The sequence below is a fragment of the Sorex fumeus genome, unplaced genomic scaffold, assembly GCF_029834395.1.
Source record: "Sorex fumeus unplaced genomic scaffold, SorFum_2.1 ptg000007l, whole genome shotgun sequence".
NCBI classification, from domain to species: Eukaryota; Metazoa; Chordata; class Mammalia; order Eulipotyphla; family Soricidae; genus Sorex; species Sorex fumeus.
The window spans coordinates 395,707-410,181 of NW_026606064.1; the positions used below are offsets into that span (position 1 = coordinate 395,707).

General features: G+C 40.2%; 1 protein-coding gene across 1 annotated transcript; it reads left to right on the plus strand.

The window, feature by feature from the left end:
• Positions 1 to 507: 507 nt before the first annotated feature.
• Positions 508 to 12,113, plus strand: LOC130045348 (membrane-spanning 4-domains subfamily A member 6A-like). Its single transcript, XM_056138172.1, has 7 exons — positions 508 to 612; positions 1,966 to 2,128; positions 3,240 to 3,374; positions 4,247 to 4,303; positions 7,337 to 7,534; positions 10,041 to 10,142; positions 11,565 to 12,113. Exons 2-7 carry the CDS (start codon positions 1,982 to 1,984, stop codon positions 11,640 to 11,642), a joined length of 717 nt encoding a protein of 238 aa, XP_055994147.1. The 5' UTR covers positions 508 to 612; positions 1,966 to 1,981; the 3' UTR covers positions 11,643 to 12,113.
• The last annotated feature ends 2,362 nt before the right edge of the window (positions 12,114 to 14,475 follow it).

The window sequence follows — 14,475 nt, forward strand, 5'->3', positions numbered from 1 at the left end:
CAACAAATAAGGTTTTCATTTTCTAGAATTACAATTGGCTCTATGTTATTGAATTCTCCTTGAAAATAGAAAAATATTACTGTTTTTTATTATATAGTTAATTTTATCTCACTAGATTTTTAATCTATCAAAATTACAACTATCATCAATAGTACTACTAGTAATTATATATTATCCCATTTTCTTTGGAAGTAACACAAGCCTTTCAAAAACATTTACTGTAATCTTTATAGTAAATCTCCAGTGTGGATATTGTTTCTTACTAAAAATATTGGAAAGCAGAGAAGCAGATAATGGATGTGCTTAATAAAACAAGTAAGTACTAGGGTGACAATTCAATTCACATGAAAAAAACAATTATAGGTTGGTCTTTGGGGGTGACTTCTGAAGAAGCAAAAAGTTTAGGCAAAAAAGGAAGTGCTGGACAGCTTGTAATCAAAACATGAAAGGATCACATCCTGTTTGGTCCTAAACCTCAAACTAAGGCAAAGTTGGCAGCTTTCAGAAGATAAGAACAAGTACGAAATTCTAACAAGTGTGTGCAAGAGATCCCAGAGTTAGACTCTCCCAGAATTCTGAGAATTCCGCTGAAACGTTACAGACCGGACACAGGTAGGTGATGCTGAGATTATTTTTCAAGTCAGCGCTCCCCTCACTGTGATTTTATTAGAGGGGATGGTAGGTGGTCGTATTTTTGTGAGAAGTTAAGAGACTTTACATTATTTTGGAAGCAGAGTGGGCAAAGGGAAAGTACATCTGGTTTGGTTGGTTGCTCTTTCCTATGGTGCGACCTTAGTGGGGTTCTTACCTAATGTCATGTTCATAGGAACAGATTTCTCCAGTATTCAAACTTGGCTGTCTCTGGGATGGAAGTGGTGCAGTGAAAGGGGAACCACGTCCTAATCCCAAAGACCGCCTGGTTCCAAAGGTTGAGAAGACCAGTGTGTAGGTCTTAAACCCAGGTTGTACAATGCCAATTTCTATTCTCATATCCCTGCATGCTGCAATTTCCTCAGACTAGTGTCTGACACAGGCTACTGTCACCAGAAGGAAAGGAGAAAAACAGTAACACAATCTGATGGAGGGTGCGAAGGATCCAGATTCAGGGAAAGCTGGGGTCCAAGTTCAGTTCTAGAGCTTACTAGCTGTATAGATGTAACTGAACAATAATTTCATCTACGACTATTTCTTCAGTACTAACTCTGCCATGTGTAAAAAGAAAATGTGTATTTTCTCATTCATAGACAATTTCTTTTATTCTGAGTTTTCATTTTGCATGGTTTTGCCAAAGAGCTAATTACCCAGTTATAAGGATTAAAGGCATTAGAGGATATTGCCTAGTAAATATGATAAAAAAAGATACCAAGGATTAATTCTAATATATTTTGCTGTTAGATATTAAAAGTAAATAATTAGGCAATTATTAGTAACGAAGGAGACGTTGCTGGGACCTGCTCGAGGCAATCGACGAACAACAGGATGGTCATGATCGAATTAGGCAATTATTAGTAACGAAGGAGACGTTGCTGGGACCTGCTCGAGGCAATCGACAAACAACAGGATGGTCATGATCGAATTAGGCAATTTGAACAGTATAGAATATGATAAGGAAAAGCGTCATGAGTAGAACCCTTATTGTGACCAGTGTGATAAAAGTTATATTTCATAATTGGGAGTAAAATTTAAGGATAAAATTTATCAAATATATGGCAATTCAGTTGTAGGGAAATAGAGATTTTGATGTATTGCAAATTTTTGTGACCACCTGTCTCTGAACACTCTGTTCCTGCCTCTTTGTGACCTGTTTATTTTCTACGTGGGAAAATAACCATAAAACCAACATTTGGGGTTTTCACAGTTTCATGCTTCCCTAAAGGACAGGAAATGGTAAAATACTGACTAAAAATCTGGGAACCAAACTTGGGAGCTCTCTGATGTGGAACCTGAATTTATTTTCTCTTCCAGTGTTGCTAGCCTCATCATGACATCGCAACCCATGACCCATGAGAATATTGTGATCATCTCAGCAAATGGCATCAATTTCCCCCAAACAGAGAAACCCGTGTCAAACAACCAGAAGCAGGACAATCTCTGGAAATATCTAAAGTCAAATATCAGATGTATTGGGGTAAGGTCTTCAAGATATGTTGGACTGGAATGGGGAGTGGGGGTGGGCAAAGGGGAGAGATTATGTACGTTGTCTTGGGATGCGACAGCTATTGTGAATGTGGAGACTCCTTTGTTTTGTCAGAGGTTGAAGCACGGAGCAATGGAAACTACTTAGAGAACCATCTGAACCAGTCTAAGGTCATTTCCACATGAGACAATGTTAAACATGCTTTTACTCCCACTTCCAAATATGAGCAATAATTGAGTTCTTTGTTATTTATCTATCTTTGGATATGCCTCATCAATAATTATATCCACAACTTTGCAACATTGAAGAAATACTTTAGGAGCCAGAGGAGTATAGGGGTTAAGGTATTTGCTGTGTGTGTGACTGAACCTGATTTGACCATGGCCACTACTTATGCCCCTAGAAACACAATCAGGATTCTGAGTATACCTGGGGGTGGCCCAAACTTCTCCCCCTTGAAAGACCACTTTATTGATATATAATAAACAAACAAACAAAACAAACACTGTCCTCCCATTGTTCATCGATTTGCTTGAGCAGGCCCAGTAACGTCTCCATTGTGAAACTTCTTATCACTGGGTTTGGCATATTAAATACTCTCGGTAGCTTGCCAGGCTCTCCCAGAGGGGTGGAGGAATTGAGCCCAGCTCAGCCGGGCTGGTTGCACACAAGGCATATGCCCTACCACTGTGCTATCACTCCAGTCCCTGATATATAATGGCATACAAAAAAGATGAGCATTTGTCTTTTTGATGGTGGTAATAATGTATACTGTAATGTAATAATAATTAGTATTAATGCACTCAAAAAGCAAAACAGAACAGCATCACTGGCCATGCTGATCAGGGGCGAACAAGGGCCATAAAAGCAGAAATACCTGAATGCAAGCTAAGCACTTGTCCAGATGTCCCAAGACAGCAATATTCAGTGATGCAATAACTCTCTCTTCCGAGACATTTTGTACATAGCTCTCACTCCGGAGCTTTTTCAGTGTATTCCTCACTAGGATTCGGTAGAAAATGATTGTGCATGAGTTGCATGAGAGAGATAAAGTTCTGTCTTCACAGAATCTGCCTTGGGTTCTCCATTTCTCTTTCAACAGAGTATCCAAATCATGTGTGGAGTGATCATATTGAGTTTGGGGATCATTTTGGTGTCTGCTCCATCCTCTCCATACTTTTCTAAAACATTTTTCCCCCTGTTGAAGACTGCACACCCTTTCATTGGAAGCTTGTGTGTAAGTAGAAATCCTTAAACAGGCAAGACAGGGTGTAAGTGGAAAGAAGATGCCAGAACTTAGGTGTCTCACCTTTACTTTCTACCTTTCCATCTTCCAGTATCAAAGAGCCCATGGTAGAACTCATTCTCTTATGTGCAAGCAAAAGTTGTTTGGGTTTGGGGCTGGAACAATAGCACAGTGGGCAAGAGTTTGCCTTGCACATAGCCAACCCGGGCTTGATTCCCAGCATCCCTTTTGGTCCCCTGAACACCGCCAGGAGTAATTCCTGAGTGGACAATTAGGACAAAAAAAAAGCTTAAAAAAAAAGAAGAAGTCCTTTGGCTTTACTTCTTTAGAAGGTCATCTAACTCTTCACCTCATCTTGGGCTATGTGGAAGCTGGGTTTTTTTTTTTTTTTTTTTTTTTAGAAAATGTAAGTGTTAGAAAAGGGAAAAGTGCCACAGAGGTAGGGTGGGATGGGAGAAAGGGGGGTGGGAGGGATACTGGGACTGGTGGTAGTGGAGAATGGGCAGTGGTGGAGGGATGGGTATTGGATCATTGTATAACTGAAACTCAAGCACAAAAATTTGTAAGTCTACAACTGTACCTCATGGTGTTTCACTAATAAAAATTTAAGAAAAAAATATATAAGTGTTAGGCTAAAGTTCTCACTTGTCCTTTGAAATAGCTACCTACCCTCATCTCTCCTTTCTTGGTGCTTTTCTAAGCGTTCTAGACAAAGAAGTTACATCTATGAATTTAATTGTAGCTTGCATTAATATTCATTTGTTCCTTCCCCACCACTTTGTTTTCCATAAATGTCTTGAAAATATTGTAGCTACATTTGAATATAGAAACTTACCTAACCATTGTCCATCCTTTCTGAGTAGCTTATCATCTCTGGACTTCTATCCATCATCACGGAGCGAAAAACAACTAAAATTTTGGTGAGTCTAAGAGACATAAGTCACAACTGTATATACTGAGGAGGAATTTAGGGAGAAATTTTTAGGGTGAATTACTGTGTTGAGTTTAAAAGTAAGTCTCATAGCATCTACTTAGAAGAGTTGGGAGTTATTCCTACTTAGTGCACGTTTTCCAACTTCAAGACCTGAATCAGACAACATTCAGAATATTGTATCATTTTTATACCAATGTTGTAGAGTCTATTCTAGAAAAAAGTCCACCTCATAGGATTCCCTTTTGGTATCAATGGAACTTCAGATTTAGATCATCATGATGAAGACACAGGATTTCAAGCTTTCATTCATGTGAACTCACTATTTAAGCCTCTCTATCAAAAGTCATAAGTAATCCAATTAAAATGCCTTGCTGTTCAATTTGATTTTATTTTTCTGAAAGATATTATTTTTGTTGGGCTAGAGTGATAGCACAGAGGGTAGGGCGCTTGCCTTGCACACAGCCAACCTGGGCTGACCCGGGTTCGATTCCTCCGCCCCTCATGGAGAGCCCGGCAAGCTACTGAGAGTATCACAGCTGCATGGCAAAGCTTGGCAAGCTACCTGTGATGTATTTGATATGCCTAAAATAGTAACAACAAGTCTTGTTACTGATGCTCGCTCAAGCAAATCGATGAACAATGGGAGGACAGTGCTACACTGCTATTAATTTTGTTTAAATTCAATGGAAACTCTTGGCTTCTAAAACTTGCATTAGTCATTAGTCATTTCTCCAACTCCTTTGTTGGGGAAACCCATTGGAAATGGTGTGGAGAGAAAAACCAACTGGCTGAAAGTAGCCTAATCTATAAAGATTTGCTAAGTCTTCACTCAATCTTATATCTTTCAAATAGCGAAATACAGCTGGATCAGATGTAAGAATGTCATCCAATACAAGAAAGTAAATTTGTGAACTCTGGCTTAAGACGTTTTCCAATGCAGTCAGAATTTGTTTTAAAAAAAAAAGGTGTTCAAAAATGTGAAAACTTGAATGCTAATATATTTTTAATCAGAATTATTAGAGGTATGCTCTCCAATAAAACTTCAGTGATAAAGGAAATGTGATCACTTTATTATCTGACATGACATGTACATATGTCTATAGATCATTTAAATTGTGACTAGTACAATTAAAAAGGGCTGGAGCGATAGCACAGTGAGTAGGGCATTTGCCTCGCAGGTGGTCAATATGGCTGACCGGAGTTCGATTCCTCCGCTCCTCTCGGAGAGCCCAGCAAGCTACCGAGAGTATCTCGTCCGCATGGCAAAGCCTGGCAAGCTACCTGTGACGTATTCGATATGCCAAACACAGTAACATTTGTCACAGTGGAGACATTACTGGGCCCGCTCGAGCAAATTGATGAACAATGGGAGGACAGTGACAGTGACAATTAAGAAATTGAGATTAAAATTATATTTCACTTCAAGTATTCATAGACTGTAGTGACAATCATATTGCATGACATGCAAATGTCATATTTTTGGATTTTCAGATGGGCGAACATAGCGCTCTTATCCTAGAGAAGATGATCTCAAAGATGCTGGTTGGGGTCTCAAGGAAGATCCAGTCCTGTCACAACTATCTATCATCTAATGATTTCTGCTATGATCACACAGTATATAAACCTTTTTTTGCAGTTGAAAAATACACTATTCCATTACAAATCAAATTATCCTAAGAAATAACTCTTGAAGAATCATGTCTACTGCTGAATAGCAGGACACCAGAAGCATATACTTTTGGTCATTATTTAGAGGATCTGAGGAACAAAATGTCTTCTCTGTCCTCTACTTTGCCCCCAGATTTCCACTGATGAATCAACAGAAGAGAGGTGGAGATGGGATTATGTCACGGTCACTGTCACGGTCCTCCCGTTGTTCATCGATTTGCTCGAGCGGGCCCAGTAACATCACCATTGGAGACTTTGTTGTTATTGTGTTTGGCATATCGAATACGTCACGGGTAGCTTGCCAGGCTCTGCCGTGCAGGCGAGATACTCTCTGTAGTTTGCCGGGCTCTCCGAGATGGGCGGAGGAATCGAACTCGGGTCGGCCATGTTGGCTGCTTGTAAGGCAAACACCCTACCGTTGTGCTATGGCTCCAGCCCATTACATAATCCAGCCCAGGGATTATGTAATGGTTGAATTTTAGCTACTAGGGTACAGCTCAGACTGTACCTACCTATGACTATAGCTTTCATACGATCTTAGATCAGGTTCCCCTTCTGTGAGTTGGAGAAATATAGAAACAATGTCAACAATCCTTTGATTTATCCTGCTCATGCCATAAATGTAGAAACGAGACCAGGTAACTGGGTATTCAGGACTACAGAAAAAGTAGAAGATAACGTTACTTTTATCTGATTTATAATATCTTCATCAGCTTTCTGACATCCTGTCCAAATCTCTTTCTCTTACCACACACTGCGACTCATTACACCATACTGGGGTCTAAGTCTAGAATTCGGCCTAGAGCTGATCATAAAATTCCCCTGAAAACAGTCAACTCCAATAAACCCGTCCATACTCCAGGCCTAAAATCAAAGATTATAACCCCATACTTGTGTATGTGTGTGTGTTTTTATTCTTAAGAGAAATTGCACACAATGATGTATGACTTGCTTCACCTGGCATATATATGGCTAATGCTTCCAGAAGTAATTCTGAGGGATAGGAATGAGAAATCATGTCAACCTTAAATCATACTCTCCTAGGTATTTTGCAGGCCTGGCTTGATAGACCCTTGCTATCAGCTCAGGGTAAAGGATTTAGGAAAGCAACACACTCCACAACCCTGGTACAATTTTGTCTAGAGAGAAACAGTTCATTTATTCATTCACTTAATATCCTTCTATTGTCAGAGAGGTGACAAGGCACCAGGAATACACACAGGTTAAGTTCAACCAATTCTAACTAGCTGAGGGATACAAAAAGAAAATAAAATTTGCAGTGCCCTGAGAAATAGACATAAGACATTTGTTGTTCACTTGTAGATATTCTTACTCAGGATTTCTCTTTCAGGTTCAATGCAGTGTGGCTACAAATATTATGAGCTCTTTATCTGGCATAGTGGGTTTCATTATCCTTTCCATCAACCTGACTGCTTTGGGTCCTGTTACATCGAAATGCCTCCTGGATGAAGAGAATAAACCAAAAGAGACCCATTATTACCACCATCAAGAAACTGATTACTGCTCAATGAGCAAAATTATTCTGACTGTAAGTATTTTAAGGTGAAATGCTTTAAGACTTGAGTTTTTAATCACTTCTTTTGAAAACTTCAAGTTTTCTGGTTTTGGCATGTGGGGTAAGGCAAGGATTATGTAAAGGATCAGGGACTTCAGAGATAAAGGGGCTAGGCAAAGGACTCACAATAGAGTGGAATAGAACCATCAATATAAGGTGATGTTGTGATGAAAAAATTAAAACTTTTGGTTAATTCTTTTCCTGGTCAAATAGATTTTATTCTTTGAGGCATTAAATAGGAGTTTCATCAAGGCAAAAATCTTCAAATATGTAATTAGGAATTACAAAAGGCAAAGATGACAGAAAGGAGGGGCAATATTACAGCAAGCAGGGCATTTGCCTTGCATGTTGCTGACCTGGGTTCGATCCCTAGCATCCCATATGGTCCCTTAAGCACTGCAGAGGTAACCCCTGAGTGCCAAAGGAGTAACCCTTGAGCATCACCGGGTGTGACTCAAAAAGCCAAAAAATGAAAACCAAACAAAAAGATAGCAAAAAGTTCCAAGTGATCATGAAGTGCCAACAGGAAACATGATAGATATATAGGATTGGGGTTTCACTTGGTCTTAGTAGACATTGGGTCTTGCACTGATTAGTGAAGAGCAAGAACTATAAGAGGTTAAAGCTAGGGTTTCTTCTTCCTGACACCACAGAGATAAATATTATTTATTAGGTAAGAAGCCAACACCACTGCATTTTTGCTATGCCATAGAAAGGAGGTATTTATTAAATTAGCATGTAATGAATATGGGAATATTAATGATTATTATTATTGAAGGGGAGAATAACCGTAAGTTTGGCCAACAAAATGATATATCTAACACTGAAGCATTGAGGAGATCGGTCAGAAATATATTGAGGGAAAGAAAAACAGACCACATGGGAGATGAAGATAAGACTACAGTAGGCAAGGCAGATGCCTTGTACTTGGCCAAGTCTAGTTTAATCCCTGGCATGGCAAAAGGTCCCCTGAGTACTACCAGGAATGATGTTAGAGCACAGAGCCAGGAGTAAGCCCTGAACACAGCAGAGTATACTACTACATGCCAAAAAAAAAAAAAAGACCACATAAGGATAGTGCAAAATGATCGTTAACCTGTGGTCCTAAAAGTGAATTAAGTCAAGAGTATGATTGGAGGGTGGCCACAAAAAAAAGCAGAGCTGATTAAGTTCATGCCTTCTTACCACTCCAAATGGAGCTGGCCACAGACATGTCTGCCAAGTCAGTGATGCTGAGAAAAGATACATAAATGAGGGCACTAGTAATTGGGACAAATCAACACATGGCAAAATCAAGTTCACCTTGGGAAAAATTCTTCAGGGAAGTCAGGGAAAGACCTGCATGGTGGGAAAAGTTAAGATTTATGGGATAATTTTACAGTGTAAATAAAAGGTATTATTATTATGATAGAATAATTTTAAGGTAATATTCAAGTTTTATTTCCTTTTCGGGTGTAAATAAGCAAGGCACATATGCAATCACATTTTCTCTCCAGTTCTATCAGATGGCTAGTTCTGCAGGAACAGTTAGAATGGTAGAATAATGAAATCTATAGTCTTGCAACCTTTTTGAGAGTTGATTTGGCTTATTAGTCATTACAGCCGTTTGCAGACTCAATAATTCTGTACAACTCTGACGGCTTTCAAGAAAAGCTAAGGAAAAAGGGTTCAGATATACAGTAGGGTTGTTAAAATTGGGTTCTTTAAAAGTGCCTGCCCTGACCACCACACCCAAAATGAGACAGAGAACAAAAGGGAATGCCCTGCCACAGAGGCAGGGTGGGATGGCGGGGGATGGGTGTGGGAGAGATACTGGGATCCATGGTGGTGGAAAATGGGCACTGGTGGAGGAATGGGTATTTGATCACTGTATAATCGAAACCCAAGCACAAAAATTTGTAAATCTACAACTGTACCTCATGATGTTTCACTAATAAAAAAAAAAGAATAGGGTGAAAGAAATCTGTGTAGATGGAAATTAAATAAATATGCACTCATCCTTTGAAAAAAAAAGTCCCTGCCTAGTGAAAATCTCAATCAGCCTCATAAATCTCTCAGAAAGAAATATCATGCACCCTTGATAAATGAAGAAGAAGCAGGAGAAACTGAAATAGTTCTAGACTCACACTGCCAATAAATAATCAAGGTAAAGCTGGACTGGGAACTATAGCTCCTCAGACTCAGCTTTTCCTTGCAAAGCCTTGTCTCCACACTGAGTGGGCAATGTAATCAGAAACAAGTGTGTGAAGGAGTTCATTGATTTTGTCACTACTCAGTTCCCCTCTTCTTTTTTTTTAATTTTTTTTAAAAAATTTTTATTAGTAAAACACCATGAGAGGGGTTGAATTGTGGCAACCACTAATCTCAGAAGGAATCATGTTCCCCTTCTGCTAGTGATTTTCTTCCATTTTCTGAGATTTGAGATTCCATTCCTATCTTCTAACAAGACACTGCCAATTTCATGTTTTCTGCATTGTAGGGAACTCTGTCTATGATGCTGATTTGTACTGTGCTGGAGTTCGGCCTCGCTGCTCTCACTGCTACGGTGTGGTGGAAACACGCTCAGTTTGACTTTCCTGGGGTGAGTGTGCTGGCCAGCCTCCCTGAGTCTTACCAGATATAGTTTAGTTTCTGATTTCTATTGAACTATGTTAGCAAGAGTAGTAGAAGGGACAATCAGTGCCAGGTCATGGGTAAGCAATGGTTTGATGGGAATGAAAGACAGATGAAGGAAGGAAGGGTAGTGAAATGGGAGACTTACTGGCTATGAAGACAGCTCAATGTGAAAAATAAACAATTTACTTCTCATTTTGAAAATGCAGAAATCCGAGAAGTTGACTTGCTCATCATTGTGGTAAGAGTTTGTGTCTGGACTCAGATCACTGGAACTTGGTGTACCTTTGTTCCTGGCAGAAAATGCATTCTGCAGGAAATAGCCTCTGGTCTCTTTACCAGTCTTAACTTGGTAAAGGGCATTTGCACATGTGACTACAATCAGTCAGTGTTGTATGCTCTGATTTTCCCTTTTGGTGACTTAAAATTTATTTTACCTGAAAACATATTTTAAAAATTCTGTCTGTCTGTGTGTCTGTCCTCCCGTTGTTCATCGATTTGCTCAAGCGGGCCCAGTAACGTCTCCATTGTGAGACTTCTTGTTACTGTGTTTGGCATATTGAATACTCTGGGTAGCTTGCCAGGCTCTCTGAGAGGGGTGGAGGAATCAAACCAGGTTCGGCCGGGCTGGCTGTGTGCAAGGCAGATAGCAGAGCTGTAGGGCGTTTGCCTTGCACACAGCCAACATGGCCGACCCGAGTTTGATTCCTCCGCCCCTCTCTGAGAGCCCACAAGCTACCGAGAGTATCTCGCTCGCACGGCAGAACCTGGCAAGCCCCCCGTGATTTATTCGATATGCCAGACACAGTAGCAACAAAATCTCCAATGGAGACGTTACTGGGCTCACTCGAGCAAATTTTAAAAATTATTCAGTGAAATTCAATGGTTTACCACTACGATGAGCTCATGTTTTTATTTAAATAAATTAAATTATTTATATAAACTTTTATTATAGGTAGCAGAGTGAATATAGATTAATGAATATAATCATTAAAAGAACTTAATGGCTTATCATTATCTCAGAATTGCTAAGAATTCTCTATGCATAACATTTGGAAGATATAGGAATTTCATGAAGAAATTTATAATTTCATAGAGAATTTTTATAAAATTTATTTTATAAATTTCATTGAAATTGCAAGCTACCGAGAGTATTCGATATGCCAGACACAGTAACAACAAAGTCTCCAATGGAGACGTTACTGGGCCCGCTCGAGCAAATCGACGATCAACGGGAGGGCCTTTACCTTTACCTTTACCATTGAAATTGCATATGTGAATTTCATTAAAAATTTCATAAATATATTTGTATTTATGTGTACTCATACTATCAACTTACTGGCATAAATGAAATAAAGTTTGAAGAGCTAACATACCTTGTTTCTTCTAGAGTGTGCGTTTCATGCCCAAGGATACATTTTCACCAAAGGCAAGATCTTCATCTACATATCAAGAACTCTTAACTTAGGAAATAAAGAAAATTTACCCAGAAATCTGGTCTTGATGTGAAAACCAACCAAAGAAAACCAAACCAAGAAAGGTTTAAATTCTCTTAAATGTAAAGTTTTATGTAATGTAAGATTAAAAGAAAATATTTTTGACCTTGAATATATGTTGAATGATTTAATAATGTAAAGGGGGTTCTTGATTTGTTATATACTGTTTTCTGTAAGATCCCAGGAGTGCAAATTACCATTGACTAAACTGATAAAAGAAATCATGTTATTCCAAGAAAACTAGATAAAATAATGAAGTAAAAGAAGCAACATTTTCTTATTCCCTTTAATTGCCAATAAGAATTGATTTTTTTGTTTAGAATTTTACAGTAGATTTTATTGTTTTGTCTGTGTGTTTGACTCATTAGTATGGATGGACAAGTGTCCAACAATTAAGTCTTAGAAATTATGTGAATAATTAACTTTAAAATAAAATTTTTATTCGATTATCACGTTGTATACTCTTTTAACACCACCAAGCAATTAACTCAATTGGGATATTACTTGCCAGGAAATAGCACCAAATTCTACAGGTCAAGTTTTCAATCTTACCTGTGTTCCCTTATTTCTCCCTGCCCCTTGCTCTAAGTGTATTTCTATCCTACTGGGAAAGTCTATTGAAGGCTCCTAAGGACCCTCTCTGGGTTGGATTAATTTACTATGGTGGATCACAGAACTCAGGAAAATTTTTACTTGCTAGACTACTGTTGGGTAACATTGCTTTGTCCTTCAAGAAGCTTAGGTTTTATCTGGTTACACCCACCACAGTGCTCCAGAGGCACTTCCACTTCCATTGTGTTTACATGTAAACATGTAAACAGTCTTTCCTATGCTCTCCTTCCTACCCAGTTAATCAGCTTTCCCCTTAATCAGACTTTGTTAGTTTGTAAGATCAGTTTCCCAGAAATCTATGATTTTATATGTATGAGTGAAATATTGCCTTTCTCCTCTCCTTATGCCTTATGAACAATTTACTTTAAGGTAATATCCTTTTTGTATAGATACAGAAAGACCGTTAACATTATGCTTTGTAACTTAGGATTTGATTGGCCTTGAATATTATTCACTCCTGGGCATCTGCTTTCTCGACTTAAGCCTCAGTTGCCCTTAGTTCCTAACACCCCAAAAGCAGGGTCCCGACGAGGGACTGAATGGACCCAGGGCAAGCGGTGAGCTACCCTGGCAGCGAAATGGGCCAGGCCAAAGTGCCACGATTCTTAACTATAAGTTAAGAGTTTGATCATAGACAAATGCTGTCATGATCCAAAGGTAACGACAAGACTAGGATCCTGCTAGGGGTGGGAAAGACTATCTGGCCTGAGCACCGTAGTCTGAGATCGAGATGGCCCTAGGAGAGCAATTCTATAAGTTTAAGATATTTCTTACTGTATCCATTTTTTTTTTCATCATCCTGTTAATCGTCGATTGCCTCGAGCAGGCCCCAGTAACGTCTCTTTCATCCTAGCCCTGAGATTATATTCAAGGCTTTTTAGGTGAATGAGACCCATCATTGTTACTGGTATTTGGCATATTTGGTGCGCCACGGGGAGTTTGCCAGACTCTGCCCTGTGGGCAGGCTATATTCGATAGCCTGCAAGTTTGTCCAGAGTAGGAATGGGATAATGAGATATCATAAAAAGATGTTTTGATAAGATGTCGCGCGGCCGCATTTGCGGCCGCGCGATTCCGGGAGCTGCATTTTGTAGTCTCTGAGTCTTGGCCGCTGATGGGATTACACGGCGCCAGGGGGCCAGGTGGTGGGTGTGACCCCCGCCTACTGGAATTTGGAGGATCTGGGTGGAGGATGCTCGACTCCAATTCGAGTAGGCTTGGAGATCTCGGCCCCGGAACCCGCGTGGCTTTGTCCCTCTGCCAGTACCTTCATGTGTGCGGAGAGTGGTCTCAGCATGGTGGTGGCTGGTCCTGGAGGTCTTCGGCTGCCGGAGCCCTGGTCGGGGTGGGGAGGAAAGCTCAACCCGCTCCCCTCCAAGGAGCTTGTCAGACAAGGAGAGGAGAGGCACGCCCATGGGATTCTGCTCTAGGGTGGGTCCTCCTGCTGAGGGAGGATCTGTCCTAGGAGTGGTCTTCCCTGAGGCTAAGATTTCTACCCCTGTTGATCTCCACCCATATTGATTGCGACCGCACCTAATTGTTTCCCCAATTCCTCATGGAGAGAGGATTTAACTGTACTGTAGGAGTGGGGAGAAGGAAGGAAGAAGAGAGTTCAGAGAGGATCAGAAGAGAAGGAGGATGAAGGGGAATGGAGAAGGAGAATGAAGTAGCTGGGGGAGGAAGAATGGGGGCAGAGAGATAGAGAGACAGATGAGGAGAGAATCAGAATAAACTACGACTAATACCTACCAGCCTGGCCCTCGTTCCTTCCTCTGCCTGACCATCGCCATCGACCTCTCCGGGGTGATAGAAGGGTGAGACTACCGAACGCGGGTGGCGGGAGAGATAGAGCCACCGCCGTGTGGGTGCCGTGCCCCCCACCTTGTGTGAGTTTACACAGACTACCTGTTTATTATTGCAGAAGGAATATCCAGGAATATCCAGATAGAAGAGGTACAAAAAGCAAGAGATAGGAAGGGATGCACCCTCTCTATATGTTCTCTGGATGCCCCTCTCTATCTGAATTTCTATATATATGTTCATGTAATATCAAGTTCAAATGTCAACAGTGCTCACTTTCAGAGGAGGTGCAGGAGAAAGAGGATTCACTTCTCTTGGACTAGGAGAAGTCTTCTGGGAGGTTTTGGGAACTGAGGAAGGATTTGGGCCATAAGTATGGAATCTTTCTTTGAG

Bases quoted from the DNA above. Each gene is read 5' to 3' on its own strand.
- LOC130045348 (XM_056138172.1), top strand. From the start codon at position 1,982: ATGACATCGCAACCCATGACCCATGAGAATATTGTGATCATCTCAGCA. The intron at 2,129-3,239 runs GTAAGGTCTTCA...CTCTTTCAACAG, and splicing joins CAAATATCAGATGTATTGGG to AGTATCCAAATCATGTGTGG. The intron at 4,304-7,336 runs GTGAGTCTAAGA...TTTCTCTTTCAG, and splicing joins GAAAAACAACTAAAATTTTG to GTTCAATGCAGTGTGGCTAC.